The sequence below is a fragment of the Leopardus geoffroyi genome, chromosome A2 (assembly GCF_018350155.1).
Source record: "Leopardus geoffroyi isolate Oge1 chromosome A2, O.geoffroyi_Oge1_pat1.0, whole genome shotgun sequence".
Classification (NCBI taxonomy): Eukaryota; Metazoa; Chordata; class Mammalia; order Carnivora; family Felidae; genus Leopardus; species Leopardus geoffroyi.
Genome location: NC_059331.1, coordinates 63,206,222 through 63,221,871, shown reverse-complemented (window position 1 = coordinate 63,221,871; position 15,650 = coordinate 63,206,222). Strand labels below are relative to the sequence as shown.

At 58.3% G+C, this 15,650-nt stretch overlaps 1 protein-coding gene across 9 annotated transcripts in view; it reads left to right on the top strand.

The window, feature by feature from the left end:
- Positions 1–15,650, top strand: part of TNS3 (tensin 3) — a 217,867-nt gene that overhangs the window by 118,388 nt on the left and 83,829 nt on the right. For all 9 annotated transcript variants that reach the window (XM_045494226.1, XM_045494223.1, XM_045494230.1 and 6 more), the window contains 3 exons: positions 10,954–11,083; positions 11,365–11,430; positions 12,793–12,897. In XM_045494226.1, coding sequence (XP_045350182.1) covers positions 10,954–11,083; positions 11,365–11,430; positions 12,793–12,897 — 301 coding nt within the window. The remainder of the gene's footprint in view (positions 1–10,953; positions 11,084–11,364; positions 11,431–12,792; positions 12,898–15,650) is intronic.

Sequence of the window (15,650 nt, the reverse complement as noted above, 5' to 3'; positions counted from 1 at the left end):
GCGGTTCTTCTGGATGAGTTTGATTCCTGTATGTACTGGTTCTGGGATGAGATTAGCTGCTACATTTTTGCCTTTTCTCTGTCTTGAATGTAGAAAGAATCTTCCATCTAATGAATTTTAGAGAAATTTCCCTTGAAACCTTGAGGCAGTATGGCTTCCCACGCACACTGAATTGATTTGCTTGAGTGTCTCCAGGGCCTGGGAGCACCTGTGACCAGATTGGAAATGGCTCATTCCAAGTTTTTGAGGATTCTTATCAATTTCCCTTAAACCTTTGGATCTTTTTTTTCAGTTTTTATTTATCTTAGAGAGCGAGCGAGCATGCATACGTGTGTGCAAGCAGGGGAGAGACAGGAGAGAGAGAAGAGAGAGAATTTTAAGCAGGCTCCATTCAGCACAGAGCCTGATGTGGGTCTCAATCCCATGACCCTGGATCATGACCTAAGCCGAAATCAGGAGTCACATGCTCAAGTGACTAAGCCACCCAGGCGCCCCTAAAAGGTCTTAAAACCCTTTCTCAGTGGTTGACCCATCCTGAATTCTCATGCAAGTCAGGTCAGGGGGTCACAAACGTAGGTGCCCTGGGCACCGATGTTACATTGCTGTGTCCCTGCGAGAGTTCTCCTCAGGTGCACGTCACAGCTTGTCCCCTGTCCCTGGGGACCTCGCTGTGAAAGAGGCTGGTGTCCTCATTCCATAGGCCACGGAACTGAGGTGTCGGGTGGGCCACTGTGTTGCACCGTCCCCGGGGAGGAAAGGCTTCTCTTCTAGAGTGTTCTGAGAGCAACTCCCAGCCTTTTCCCTCTGGTGGGGAGACCGAGGGGGAGAGGGGAGGGTGTGTCTTCCAGGACCTCCTCGATTGTTGGCCATCGGGCAGAGCAGTGAGGAAGCACCTGCTATGTTCTGGACCCCACCCCCTCCCGGGGCTGCACATGGCTGTGGCTTCTGTCTGCCCTCTCCGTGCGCCGGTCTGGTGTTCCAGCTTTAAAAAAGAGGCCGGGGATGAGGAGGCCAGGAGAGGCTAGCGAGGACGCTGTTAAGGACGTGCACCCAGATCCCTAAGTCACTACTCCTGGGCAAGGCAGAGGCCTCTGGAGGCCCTGTCCCTGGGATGGGTGCTCCCTGTGGTCAGCAGCTAAGTCCCCTTGTGGGGACCCGAGGGAGGTGGCCGAAGCCCTGAGGTGTGGAAGATGACTCTCAAACGTGGGGGGCCTCCCTCCCACCTGATTGTGGGCTGGTGGCTGCGGGGTCTTTGTGAGGCGGTGGTGGAGGCCTGGCCGGCGGCCTGGGTCCCTCATCCCCGCCTCCTCCCTCCTTTCCTTCTCTTCTCCTCCCCCCTTCCACACCCTTCCCCGTCCCCTCCCTCCTTCCTTCCTTCCTTACCAGGAATTTATTTACGCAACTGTCCTGTTTTGAATGTTTTGAGCTTTCTGGGTCTCTGTGTGGGGCCCTAGCACAGGAAGGAAGGGAGTGACAGGGTGACATCTTCGTCCCGGAGGAGGCTGGTGGGGCCGTGGACCTTCTGTGGGAGACGGATCTCAGGACGGGCCACTGTGGGTGAGGTGGGCGGGCGGAAGGGTGGTCTGACTCGGGTGCAGGCACATGGCAAGGGCACGGGGTCCCCAGGCCTCGAGGCACCAGAGGCTTGTTGGGTGTGTCCCGATGTCTGGGTGACAGTCAGTTGCTGCCAGATTGTGCGGGCTTGGAGGCTTGCGGTTTTCCTGCGGGAAAGCTGGTGTTCCCGAAGCTCTTCTCAGCCACCCGAGAACATGCCGCTCACCCTGGAGGGTCACCCTTGTCAGCGCAAGTGTGAGCAGCAGGGAGGACAGAGGGGTCAGGACCCTGCCTTGGTGGGAAGCGGGGCCGCACCGAACGGCCGCACGTGGGTACTGGCCGCGTCCCCAGGACTGGCTTTGGGCCCCATGTCTGGGCTCCCACCAGCGCTTCGACCTGCAGGGTCCGGGTGGCCTCGGAGGCCCGCCTCCATGAGCTCGAAGGCCCCTTCTGCTAAGTGAGGACCTCCACGGGGTGAGGGGGTCAGGTGAGTTAGGATGGCTGGCTCCACGGCCTTCACCCCAGAAACCCCGCAGGCCCCGGCCACGTGCCTGTGTCTGTCCCACCCCTGGAGGCCCAAGGTAACCTCAGGAGTGGGTCAGCTGGAATGCGGCTGACAGGTAGCGTGGGAGGCTGTGGGAGGGGTCCGGTCTGGCACTTGGGGTCCGGGAGGCAGGTCGGGAGGGGAGCCGGCGGGGACGGGAGGCCCGGCCGATGTGCGGGTGCCTAGAGCTGGCGGGTCACACGGCGAGCTTGCCCACGTGACGTCCCTCCGGCCAGAAGCCATCCTGTGTGTTGGGCACGCTTCTACCTGTGCTGCATTCACATGGAGGGTGCCTCTGGGTGCCTACAGCTGCGTGACAGGTGCCTGTCACTGCGTGCACTGGCCCACATGGTTCTCAGGTGTACTCGTGATCTGATCCAGTGGCTGCAGGGGGCTCGCTGCGGCATCTGGCTCTTCCTTGGGCCTCCTTTGCTATGGCGGGAAGTCTGAAAAAGCGATCAGGGGGCACTTCTGTGGCTATTTCGTTCCCAGCTCGCACTTGTGAGCTGCTGGGGCAGAGCAGAGGTGTTCGGAGGCACAGATGTGGGCGTGGGGGCCCCCGGGTCCCCGGGTGGATGAGGCCAGACTGGGCTGGCAGCTGGGCCATCAGGAGGGGGCTGTGCGGCCGATGCTCACGGTCCTTGGGGATCTGTGAAGCGAGACCTACCACGGTGTCACGAAGGGGGGGAGCACAGACAGGTGTGGGTCGAGTGGCGGGTCCACGAGAAGATGCGTGGCAGCAAGAACCCTGTGCTGGGGACTCGAGGGGGCCGGATGTGGGTGGGGAGTGGGGCCAACCCCAGGAGCACAGGGGAAGGGGCCTGTCTGGGCCCCCATTTGTCCCACCCCACTTCACCTCGGGGCCTGGAGCTCCCGCTGAGAAGGGGGCCTCGGGGAGGGGACAGGGCTATGCTGGGGTCTCCTGCCTGCCCGGCCTTCTAGATCTCTCTGGGTCCCCTCCCACCCAGCCCCCTGGCCTCTGGCCAAGACCTAGAGACCCTCCCCGTCTAGTTGTCTCTGCAAGTTCCTCGGTCCCGGCCAGAGGTTTCTCTTCTCTCGGCTCCTGGCCTGAAGCCCCCTCTGCTCCTGACCGTCCATCAAACTCCCCCCACCCCCGTCTTGGTCGCGCCTTGTCTTCCCCGCCTCTCCCTGCAGGTCCACGCTGCCCCTCGCTCCCTTCTGCACCGTGCTGGGCCCCCGGGTCCACCCCTCCCACCGGCCCGTGTCCACCAGCCTCCAGCGCCCATCGTGCTGGTTTCTGGGAGCCTGCCCACGTGTCCCCTGGACGCCGAGTGTGAACTTGCCCCGCATCTCACCCAGTCCTGAGCTGCCCGTGCACCTCCTGAGCCCACAGCCGCTGTGCGTCCCCAGAGCCGTGCTCCACGTCCTGTGACCCTGTCCACATGCAGCGTTGCTCTGCGACAGCTGAGCACCCTCCTGCGGGGAGGGCGGGGTCTCCGAGGGGTTTCCTGCCCCCTCGATCATTTGTCCCCTGAGAAGCTTCATTCTGCTGGTGACCAGATGCCCCTTTCCTTGGGTCTTATCCATCAGAGGTGGGGTGTCTGAGCTGCCCCCTTTAGGCCGTGATCTGTGATCTGTCACCTGAGACGCCTCTGTGTCCCATGCTGGATGGTGCGGGGCCGGGTGCTAGTCCTGTCTGTGCACAGCTGGTCATTGTGCTTGTCAAGAGTAATGGCTCAGCTTTGCTGTGAGCCGGTGAGGGTGGCCGCTGGGCCCACGCCTGAGGCTAGAGACCAGAGCACGCTGGCCAGCCAGGTCTCCACCACAGGCCGCCTCGTGAGCCTGTGCCTGGGGCTGCCGGCCTTCAGGAGCGTGGACGGCGACTGGATGGGCCCTGGCAGCCCCAGGGGCACCCACACCGAGGCAGAAGGGAGTGTGCGGATCGGGCGCTCTGGGGCTCTCCCGGGGTGAGTGTTTGGTCTCCTGTTGGCCCCTGTCTACGAGCTTGTGTTCCCATGAGAAGAGCCTGCGAAGGTGTCCCAGCTGCTTTCCCGGGAGATGCTTGTGCCCTGACGCGGCCTCTCCCCCACCTCTGTGCGTTCCTGCCGCAGGGTAATTTTAGGACTCCACTGTCAGTACCGTTACTTGATTGATGTTTCCTGTGTTTACGATTCAGTTCTGTGCCCTCTGCACTTGCTCTCTGCAGCGTTACCAGATACAAGGAGGGTGCAGGGGCTCCAGCTGGGAAGGGGTATTTTTCCATCACACAGGGTGACTTCTGTGCTGTTCACGGAAGTGAGTCCCGAGACGTTCAGTTCAGGAATCTGTCTCCCAGTAACATAGGATCTGAGCCTCTTGGGTTAGTTTCCCAGCTGGCCTATTTTTTTTTTTTTTTTTAAGTTTTTATTTATTTATTTTTGAGAGGGAGAGAGAGAACAAACGGGAGGGGCTGAGAGAGAGACCGAGAATCCCAAGCAAGTGTTTAATAAACAAGTGAGTACAGGAAGGAATAATCGACCCAACTCAGAAACACGAGTGTAAGAGAGGGTCTCATTTCGTTTTCTTCTTTTTAAAATGTGTCTATTTATTTTGAGAGAGAGAGAGAGAGAGAGAGAGAGAGAGCATGCACACAGGTAGGGAAGAGGCAGAGAGAGGGAGAGAGAGAATCCCAAGCAGGCTCTATGTTGTCAGCACAGAGCCAGATGCGGGGCTCAAACTCCCAAACCGTGAGATCATGACCTGAGTCGAAATCAAGACTCAGATACTTAACTGACTGAGCCCTCCCTGGCGCCCGCCAGCTGGCTTTAACAAAGCTCCATAGACCAGGGGCGTAAACTGCACACATTTCTTCTCTCTTGGCGCTGGAGGCTGGATGTCTGAGATCCAGGCATGTCTGGGATGGTCCCTCCCGAGGCCTCTCCTGGGTGTATGGATGGCTGATTCCTCCCTGTGTCCCAGTGTGGTCGTCCCTCTGTGCTGTCCTTCTCCTGATCCCCTCTTTTTTTTTTAAAGTTTCTTTATTTTGAGAGAGAGCGAGAGTGAGCGAGCAGGAGAGAGAGAGAGAGAGAGAGAGAAAGAATCCCAAGCAGGCTCCACACTGTCAGTGCAGAGCCCAGTGTGGGGCTTGATCTCACAAACAGTGAGATCATGACCTGAGCCGAAACCAAGAGTTGGTTGCTCAACCAACAGAACCCCCCAGTCACCCCAGATCTCCTCTTCTTACAAGACACCAGGCAGTGGATCAGGGCCCGTCCTGGTGACCTCGTTGAACGTAATCTCCTCTTGAAGAATCCTGTCTCCAAACACAGGCCTGTTCTGAGGTCCTGGGGGTTAGGCCTCGACATGTGAATTTGTGTGTGGGGGGGGGGCAGACACAACCCAGCCCATGACACCTGTGTTCGTTCGCAGCCCTATCCCAGCGAGATTAGCAGTGAAATCAAGAACCGCTGGTGACGATGGGTCACCTCAGTCGTTCGTGGCAGTGCACGTAGCCCGGAGGACAGGAAAGGCAGTCACAGGCAGACCTCACTTCCGAGAGTTACATCCCCGTTTTGAGTGCGACGAGCAGGCGGGTGACTTGTTCAATGGAGGGACACGTGAGGGTCCGGCGGGGGGAGAGCATCCCGGGGGTGTCATGGGAGAGGCACCGGCTGGCCTGGAGGTCGTCATCTGTGGGTGCACGTTTTGCGGTAGCTTGGAGCCCCAGGCCTTCTGGTTCCACCCGAAATCGACCTCGGGGATCATCGCGGGAGAAAGATGCTACAGAAACTTCCCTGAGGTTGGTGGAGCGTCTCCAGGGCGGTGAGAGCCACCCCTGCTCCTGCCCCTTGCCGTGGGAGCCTGGAGAAGCCCCAGGTCCCCTGCCCGGGGGGATTGAGTTACAGGGCTTCCCTCACAAAGGCATTTTCATTTCCACTCAAGAACTGGGCGACAGCCGTGACTCAGACAGTGTGCTGAGGAGCAGGGAGGGCGCTTACGGGTTCACCACCAACACCTGTAGCGGGTTTGGCTCTCGGTCTGGTGTTCGCTGAGCCCACCTCCCTGCCCTCGAAGGTGGGAGGAGTTCCCAGGGCTGGCTCACTGTCCTCGGTCATCATGTTCCCGAAGGCATCTCGCCCTCTGGGTTTTCCCCTCCTTGATCTGGTAAGTGTGCCCGGATAGATTTGCCCCTTTCCTCACCCGAGACCCGTTAGCCAAGACATCGGGGGCTGCGTTTGCGGGAAGTCGGGCCGCATCGGCTCTGATGGGCCGGGAAAGCGCTGGGGAGGGCGCAGCTCGGTCCTGGTCCTGGTGAGGCCGAGGGAGCAGTCTGACCGCCTGAGCACCGCCGGCCCACCCCCTCGCCCTCCCTCTGCACACCTGACCCTCCCATCTCTCAGGTCCACCCCTTCCGAAGGGCAGGGCCTCAGGTCCTCGGGGAGGAGGCCAGAGCTCCGTGAGCACAGCCAGGCCGTTATGTAACCTCGCTGAGGAATTCGCGTGGGTGCGGATGCAGTGGGATCCTGGCCGCGGCCCAGGGCCTTGATGGGCTTGTAAACACTTCCCCGTCCGGCGTGCCTGGTCTTGCTGTCTCCTCTTGTGCAAACCCTGTGGCCACTCACATTGTGTCCTAGTGACTGTGGGGTTCCGCGACCTTGCTCCCGTGACCCAACTTCTAAACAGAGGGGACGCCTGCTCCGGGAGCTGCTGCAGACACCCAGCACTGTCCTTTACTCCCTCCCACTGGGGGCACTTCTGTGCGTGTCCTCAGCTCCCTCTGTGGACTTTGCTCCTCCGGCAGGCAGTTCCCACACACTTCCCGCTGTGCCTGCCTCTGTGTTTCCTTGTGACTTATGTGCGCACACCTTCCTCCCTGACTGTGCGGGCCACCTCCCAGACCCAGGCTGGGGCTTGATCCTTCCCGCGGTCCTAGCTCCACGGCTGTGCTTTCGTTCGTAGGCAGCACCTGCTGACCTTTCCATGGGTGTGGACACGAATTACGGCATTTCGAAATTGCGGTTCGTGTTGGCACTGGGTGATGTGGGTGTTCAGACTTACCAGGGTTAGAGATCACGGTTTTCAGTCTTTCAAGTGTGAGGTTGTAGCTTGTCCTCTCAGCCTATCTGGACGGCCATCACCAGGACCACCAGCAAAGTGAGTTGCAGTTGGGGGACTCTGTTTCCTGGTGGGGAGTGTCGAGGGTCCTGTTTCTTCTGCTGTTTGTACTAAGCTGGTGGGTGCTGGGATGTTTCGTGGGAGGTGGCTCCACGTAGGAGCTGCCTCAGACACGGGCTGGCGGCAGGCAGAGGAGGGGGACACCTGCGGGCTGGCCTCTGACCTGGGCACAGGCGCTCCCGGGGCTGCGTCCTCAAGCTTTGAGCCCTTGGTCCAAGGCGCCGTTCTCTTGTTGATGGAGAGTTTGAATTAAAAACACATCCGTGCAGCCCAAGTGTTAAGCAGGGAGGTCAGCTTACCGGCTCCTTGCCCACCAGATGGATCCATGACATGTGTGATTTGGAATTCTGTCGCGGACGGGACCGCCACTGCACACACAGTGTGCGGTGCGGGGGGACCGAGGCCCGGGCGCCGACCGCTCAAGGGCACGGGTGGGTTTTACGCTGGGCGACGGTTTCCGGATCGTCTCGTCAAGACAAGGAAGGCTCCAAACGCTCAGACCCGTCCCCCGGGGCCCCCTCCCTCTAGAAGCTTGCAGCCTCTGATGGCGTCAGGCCGGTACGTGCGTTTGGGCTCGCTTGTTGTATGGATGTGTCGTGAGAGCTGATCATCCTCGGGATGGAGACGGGAGGTCACTGCTTGAACAGCTGCTGTGAGCTCTGGGCTGATGGCTCAGAGCCTGGAGCCTGTTTCCGATTCTGTGTCTCCCTCTCTCTCTGCCCCTCTCCCGTTCATGCTCTGTCTCTCTCTGTCCCAAAAATAAATAAACGTTGAAAAAAAAAAAAATTTAAAAAAAAAAAAAAAAAAAAAAAAAAAAGAACAGCTGCTGTGCTGCCAGAGAAATCCACGCGCCACCTGAGCGCCTTCCTTCCCCCAACCCAAGAGTTCCCGGTGGGTCGTGTCGTTCGTGTCACACCCGTGTGCCCCCCTGCGGCTTTGGGGACAGGCTGTGGTGGACGGATGTCCTTCCCCCTTTTGTACGGAGTCCAGGCTGCTACGCTTTGAATTGTTTCAGACATGCGTATTCTAAAATCTGAAGGCAGGGGATGGATGTATTATGAAAACTCACCGACCCCAGAGGGACAAAGGGGATGTTACAGGCCTCGGTCACTGTGATCGTTACGAGGTGCTGTCCTTGGTATCTTAGAGGGGGCACTTGGGGTGCTCACGTCAAGTAGCTGCCGATGGTTCTTTCCCCCGAGTGTGAGGAGCGGGATTCTCGTCTCGAGGAGCGGGATTCTCGTCTCTCGCCGCTGATGCTGACACCTGTCGGCTTGGGCGGGGGATGGTTACGGGCTCTGCTTCTGGTGCCCGTGCCCCAGCAGGGCTCCCGGTGGGGGTGGGTCCCGTCTCTGGGTCGGAGCTGCTCTGTGGTGGTGGCTGCCCGGACCTTGTGCAGGAAGGTTCCTGGGGTTTTCTGTGTCCTCGGGAGGCACCTGGCGTCTGTTCCCAGGGCAGGTGGCCGGGCTGGGGGGCCGGCGGGTGCCTCCCCATCTGCGGGAAGAGAGGTTCAGCTCAAAGCCTCTGGAGGTGTGGAGGGAGGCCTGGGGTGTCCGCCAGCCGGCTTGTCAGGATTCTGCGGACGGGACACCCTGTGGGAGAGCGGGACCGGGCAGCTGCCCCGTAACGGTCACTCCTCCTTCCGTTCTGAGCCCTTGTCCTGGAAAAACCCAGGAGTCTTCAGACACCAGAGTCACACTTGGCCCTGGGAAGTGACGGGAGCTGGCAGCCTGGGGAGGGCGATCCCCATCCTGGACCCTGCCCCAGGCATGGTGACCTCCGCCTCTCTGCTCCCTGGCACTTGGAGGGGCTGCGATTTGTGACTGAGCCACACGGCGTGTGTGGGGCGGCTGTGCTGAGTCGTGGTGAGCGGCGCAGGGAGCCCCTGGGGTCCCCGGGGAGGGCGGGGCCTGGCCTGGGGGGCGCCGGCTACAGGATGAGCCCTTTAATGGGCGCAGGGGCTTATCTGCCCAGCGCCTGCTGCGCCCCCTGTTCACCGGGGGTCCCGCACGCAGGCCTCGGCGCCCACGCTTGGCAAGGCCGCTCCTCACTGCGCTGTGACCGTGCAGGCTGGCGGCGGGGCACTGTCCCCCTCAGAACGTTGTTTAAAGCTCTGGTTCCCCTTGGCATTTAGAAAGATTTAAGAACCGGCCTGGAGTGAGCCTGGAACCCCCCCCCCCCCCGCCCCGCTTCTCCCCGGGTCACCCGTACTTGCCAGGTGCGGCTCCCGTCCTCCTGGAGAGATGGGGATACCAGGGGACCTGCTGCATCCTGGGGGGGCCTCCTGGGGGGTCTCCTCTGCGGTCCAGGTGGGTGGGCACCTCTGCTGAGACCACAGTCCCCGGGGTGCGTGCAGGTGAGGGCTCGCAGGAGGGGAGGAGCATATGGCATGTTCTGGAAGGAAGTCCAGCCGTCATCGGCCTTCGGTTGGGCCCCGCTGAGGAGTCTGTGACCCCAGGTGGCCGCAGGAGGAGACCCTGTGGATGAAGGTCCATTGTTGGTTGAAAGCAGATTGCCAAGTTCCCATTTCTCAGGAATTTGTGGTGATTGGTGCAGACGCTCTGGGGGCCAGGACAGAGGCCAGGACGGAGGCCAGGACGGAGGCCAGGTCCGAGTTGGGCTGTGTATGCACCAGGCAGCCCCGGGCATGTTTGTCAACAAGAAACACTCCCCTTTGGTCTGTTCACACTTCGTGTATTTATCAGACTGTTTCCTTGTAGACACGCAGAGCGAAACAACGGCCTGGCTCTGTCCAGGGGGGCACGCTTCCTGGCCAGTGGGCCCAGGCTCCTGGGGCTTTACTTTCCCTTTGTGGGGTAGTTTGCCTGGGCAGCCGCACGGCAGAGCCTTCAGCTGGGGCATTCTCCTGCATTGCCTGTCTGGACCCGGCCCACGTGGCTGCTTCTTGTTGGCCTTTGTGATGTACTGGATATTTAACACCCATCTTTGCCCTAGAAAAATCTTTTTTGTGAGCATGGCTGCCTCTGAGAGCCCCAGCCTCCCCCCGACCCTGCCGGGCACGCACAGGAGAGGGACCGGCCACCCACACTCCAGCCTGCACCCTGGGAAGGAGCCCCTGCCCTGCTTGTGGTGGGGGGGGGTCCTCGCCTGCAGACATCACCCCGCTGTGGGCTGGGAGACCTCCTCGCGGCCCCGGCGCTCTCTCATTCCCTTGGGCGGGGGAGGGGGTCTTCCACATAAAGGTGTCCCTGGGGACCCAGGGCACCCGCAGCCCTGAGTTCACATCACTGCCGTGATGATTCTGGAGGCTGCTCTCAAGTGAGCGTCCAGGATATGGGACAGCCTTGCTCAGGTTATTTAAATGCCAGGCCCTCTCCCATCTACCCCTTCCTCTCCTCCCCTCCCTCTGCCTCTCCCTTTCTCTCTCTCTCTCTCTCCTGTGCTCTCCTCTCCAAATCCTAGCGCACACATAGGCATTTAGCACATGAAGCGTGGATGGTGAGGCCCAGCTACCTGTGACACCTAGAGAATGTGGATGAAAGTGACGTCTTCCCCACAGGGAGTTACTAGACCCTGGGGAAGTTCATCCTGACGTGTCCTCTGCAACCAGAGTATCCGCATTGGCCTGATGGCCACGGGCCGTGGCTGTGGCCGTCAGAACTTAGGTCCCTTGGAAGTGGTGACATTTGCAGCTGGTCCACAGGGCTTGGTGGGGGGAGGCCTACCCCGTGACCCCCTGCTGCTCAAGAATTGGCCTGTGTGTCCCCTCTTCACACCAGATCAAGTGCTACCACAAGAAGTACCGTTCGGCCACCCGCGACGTCATCTTCCGCCTGCAGTTTCACACCGGGGCCGTCCAGGGCTGCGGGCTGGTGTTCGGGAAGGAGGATTTGGACACCGCAAGCCAAGGTGAGGCCCGCGGGCTGCTGGGACGCAGGTCACAGTGAGCAGTGGGTCTCTCTTTGCTCCTCTCCCTGTTCTCCCCACACCCCATGCGCTGAACCCACCTGCCACTAACTGCCGGTCTCACAGAAGACCAAGCTCTGGTCCAGAGAATGTTCTGGAAACATGAAGAACTCCTCAGCCATGGGGCCTGCCCTGGTGGGTGTGGGCGCCATCCTGGCTGGAGTTTGTACGGGCTTTTTTGCCCCTTCATCTCTGAACTTGTCCAAACACGATTTGTTTTTCAGATGACCGTTTTCCTGATAACGGCAAGATTGAGTTAGTTTTCTCTGCCACTCCTGAGAAGATTCAAGGTAGGTGGGGTGCAGAATGCACGCGGAGGCAGGGTGCTCGCCAGCTTGGGTGGAGGGTCTGGTCCCATGGGGTCTCGGCACACTCTCCCACCTTTGTGCTTATTGGGACATTGTCATCACAATTTTTTTTTAAGTTTATTTATTTTGAGAGAGAACGTGAGTGAGGGAGGGGGAGAGAGAGAGGGAGGGAGAATCCCAAGCAGGCTCCATGCTGTCAGCGTGGAGCCAGAAGCGGGGCTCGATCTCATGAGCTGTGAGATCATGACCTGAGCTGAGATCAAGAGTCAGATGCTTAACCGACTGAGCCATCGGGCATCCCCCAAGTTTCAAATAATAGGATAGTTTTCAGTGTGGTGAGGGGCGACTTACAGACAGCAGGGCCCAGTTGGATCAGTAAGACCCCAGACATGGGGAATCTTTTGCCTGAGGAAGAGCCCGGACCCTTGGTCCCTCAGCTTTTTGTCCCTCTTTCCGGGAGATCGTGCTGATTGTTTACTTTTCTCCCAACAAACAGTTGAATGTGTTTAAAGATGATTAGAAGTACAGTTGAGTACAAATATTTATTTGCAAACAAATAGATTCTCCTTTTTTTTCTAAAAATAGAGGAATCTGCCCCTTTATCATCAAGGGGAGTGGTTCCTTTCTTTAGCGAGATTCATACTCAAAAACAATTTATTTTTTACTGATTTATTATTTAAAATGTTTATTTAATATTGAGAGAGTGTGTGCTCTAGTGGGGAGAGGCAGAGAGAGGTAGAGACAGAATCCCAAGCAGGCTCCACACTATCAGCACAGAGCCCGACATGGGGCTTGACCCCACAAACTGTGAGATTGTTACCTGAACTGAAGTTGGACGCTTAACTGCCTGAGCCCCCCAGGCTCCCCGAGAATGTTTTAACTCAGGCTTGAATTGCTGGAGAAGATAGTCCCCTTCCTTCTGAGGTCAGTGCCCTAATTCAGTTACTAGTTAAGTGTGAGGTGTGTGAGGTCACAACCATTGGCTTCCCCAGAATGTGGGCAGAGTGGCGCAGGGGTCTGGGAGCCTGGAGCCTGGGCATAAACGCGCCTCTCTGCCCTCTGCCTCAGGGCTGACTGCTCGGTGCCTCTCCATCCCGGTCTGGGAAGTGATCTGGGTGGTCTTGGCGTGCACAGTTAGTAGTCAGAGCCCAGAGTGGACTGAGTGCACAGCGGACGGAGAGCCAGAGTCCACACCAGCTGTGGTCAGCGCCAGGCTCCTGGGAGCAGGAACGCGGGTCTTGGCGCTGGCTTTCGGCACTCAGGCCCGGCACGCCTCCGTCTGGTCCTCCAGGCTGGCGCACGGCGGCGTGCCTGGGCTGTGGCTGACACTTCCTCCCCATGTAGGCTATGAACACTTGTGCAATGACCACAGAGTGATCGTGGACTTCAACACGGCAGACCCCCTGATCCGCTGGGACTCGTACGAGAGCCTGAGTGCCGGCGGAGAAGGTATGTCCAGCAGCCGTCGTGAGGGCCCAGGGGAGGGGCAGCGAGGGCAGCCTGCTGGCGGTTAGATCAGAAATGTCCCTGCGGTCTGCTCGGATGCCAGAAACCCTGCCCTCTTTTGGGATCCAGAGCCCCCGGGGCTGTGAGTTCAGGAGAGTATGTGAGAAGCAGAGAGGTCTCCTTGGGGCGCTGGCTGCGAGCTGCTGGGAAGGTGTCAGTGTCTCTGCACTGGGCTGGCTGACTTGGACGTTGCCAGTGGGGGGGGCACTCCCTGGGATGGGCAGGGAACCCCCCCCCCCCCCCCCCGCTACCGTGTGTCAGGTGACAGGAACGAGGCCCAGAGAGCCAGCTCAGTGTCTCCTCCTCTCCCCGTTGTGCTTCTCCACCTTGGTGTCTGTTTGGTTTCTTACTTGACGAGGTTCTTGCTGGGCCGGGCATGCGAGCTCCTGGAGCAGACCCAGCCTGTCCTACGGTGCTCTCACGCATGCAGGCGGTGGCCGGAACTCAGCGACAGGCTTCTCTGCCACAGCGGGTGGGTGGTGGCGGGAGGCCGTGGGGGGCGTCCTGTTCGAAGGCCTGGTCCTGGGAGCGGTAGGAGGGCATTGCCTGTGTTGGAGGACTGCCACCCTGTCATTTCGGGGTCATGCTCTGTAAAATCTTTGTGATACTGAATTAGTGATCGCCAGCCTTTGCTCCCAGGGGCGTTTTGGGTTCTCGCGAGCCTCATGTCACTGTATTTTCTTAAGCCCATCAGTGCTTTACTCCATCATACGTGTGGTTCTGCGTAAAGGCCTTGTTTAGTCTGTGCTGTTGATTCAGTGAACCCCCCATGCAGAAACAAAGTGTCTCTAACACACGGGTTTTCCCCGGAAGGCACGTCTCAGCTTCTCCCGCTCAGGACACTGGGCAGCCCTTCAGGGGGGAGTCATCATAAACATCAAAAGTACCAGCAAAGAGCACAGACATGCAAAAACTGTGTCCTCAAGCAGGACTGGAGGGTGCATGTTGATGGCGTGAGAGCTGGGAACATGCACGTGGGGCGACTGCAAATCGTGGCCGCTCTGTGTGCCTCCATGGATGGCCACGAAAATGCCACGTGTTGATCTGGGGTTAGAAGTAAAAATTCTTGGTGAGTAGGTGAACTTGCAGATATGGAGTCAGGGTCATGGTGGGGGAATCTACTTGCTGGCCTTGATTTTTGCAGTTCCTCCCACGCCTTTCGTGTGTCCTGCGGGACTGTCCCTCCCTCCAGGGGGGAGTGGGAGCCGCAGCTCTGCCCTGGCCGCCCACGTGTTCCTCCCTCGTCTCCACGGGAGCTGTGTGACTTCGAACAAGTCACTTGACCTCTCAGTGCCCTTTTCTGCTCCCCACGGGCAGTAATCGCACAGGCAGAGCTGCTGAGTGGACGTGGTCCCTGTGACCACCACGCATGTCCCACAGCTGACAGGGTCCCCTGACGCTGTCGTCACTTGCCCTGGAGCTCAGGGCTTGATGAGAACCCTAACACGGGGTCGGTGGAGACTGGGGAGCCTGAGACGCCTGTGGGACGGCAGGAGTCTCCCGTCTCGCCCTGCACCGGTGGATGGCACCACGGCAGAGCGGAACTGAGTGGAGCCGGGGTCTGTGATAAGGGGCTGTGGTGCTGGGACCCCAGTGACTCTGTTGTTCCACATAGAAAATGTTTCTGTTCCCGCCGTGTCACCTTTCTGCCTGTTTTGCTCGAAGATACATGACTACACCGTCACTGAACATCACGGAATATCACACGGAGGGGACTGCCCTAGCAGGACCTCCTGAGTCTGGAGTGTCACTCCCCAGAGGCCAGTGATGGCAGATCTCAGTGCTGCTGCCCGAGGGCTGCTGTGCCGGGTCACGATCCCGTCCGTCCTTGCCAACTCTGCTGTGCGGGGCTGGGGTGCCTGCAGCCCTGCGCCCTGTCCGCGGGGAGGGTCTCTGCTCACTCCTGAGCCTCCTTCTCGTCTGAACCTCTGTGTCTCCACCTGGAAAATGGCCTGTTTTCAGGAGATCATTCCACAGGTCTCCTCCACCTCTGCAAGTTCTTTTTTTCTCCTTGTGCACACGGCTCGCCTGCCCTGAGCTCTCGTTCCCTTCGTGCCGGCCAGGTTTCTGCCATGCGAGGAGCTCAGGGAGAAGCGAGCAGGCCTTCTGATGGGGGAGATGTGTGTGTGTGTGTGTGTGTGTGCATGAGCGTATGTATGTATGTATGTGTATATGTCGGTGTGTGTGTGTGTGTATGTGTGTATACGTATGTGCATATGTGTGTGCATGTGCATAAGCATATATATTTGCATGTGTGTATATATTTGCATGTATACATGATTATGAGTATACGTATATATACAGAAGTATATATGCTTACGTATATATGTGTGTGTGTGCATGTGCACATACATGCATGTATTTCTGTATGTGTATCTGAATAGTCACATCTACACATGTGTGCATATGTGTTTGTGTATATCTGTGTATATCTAAATATATGTATACGTGCGAATACATGTATATGTGTGTACATGTAGTCGTATGTGTGTATATGTGTACATGTATATGCAGATATGTCCACGTGTGTATATATCTGCATATGTACATGATTATGTGAGTGTATATACAAATATAGTGTATATGCGTATGTGTGTATGTATTTGTGTGTACATATGTGTATATGTGTATACATAGGTATGTGTGTATTTTCTGTATATGTGTATGTATCTGGATATGCATGTGTCTATGTATAT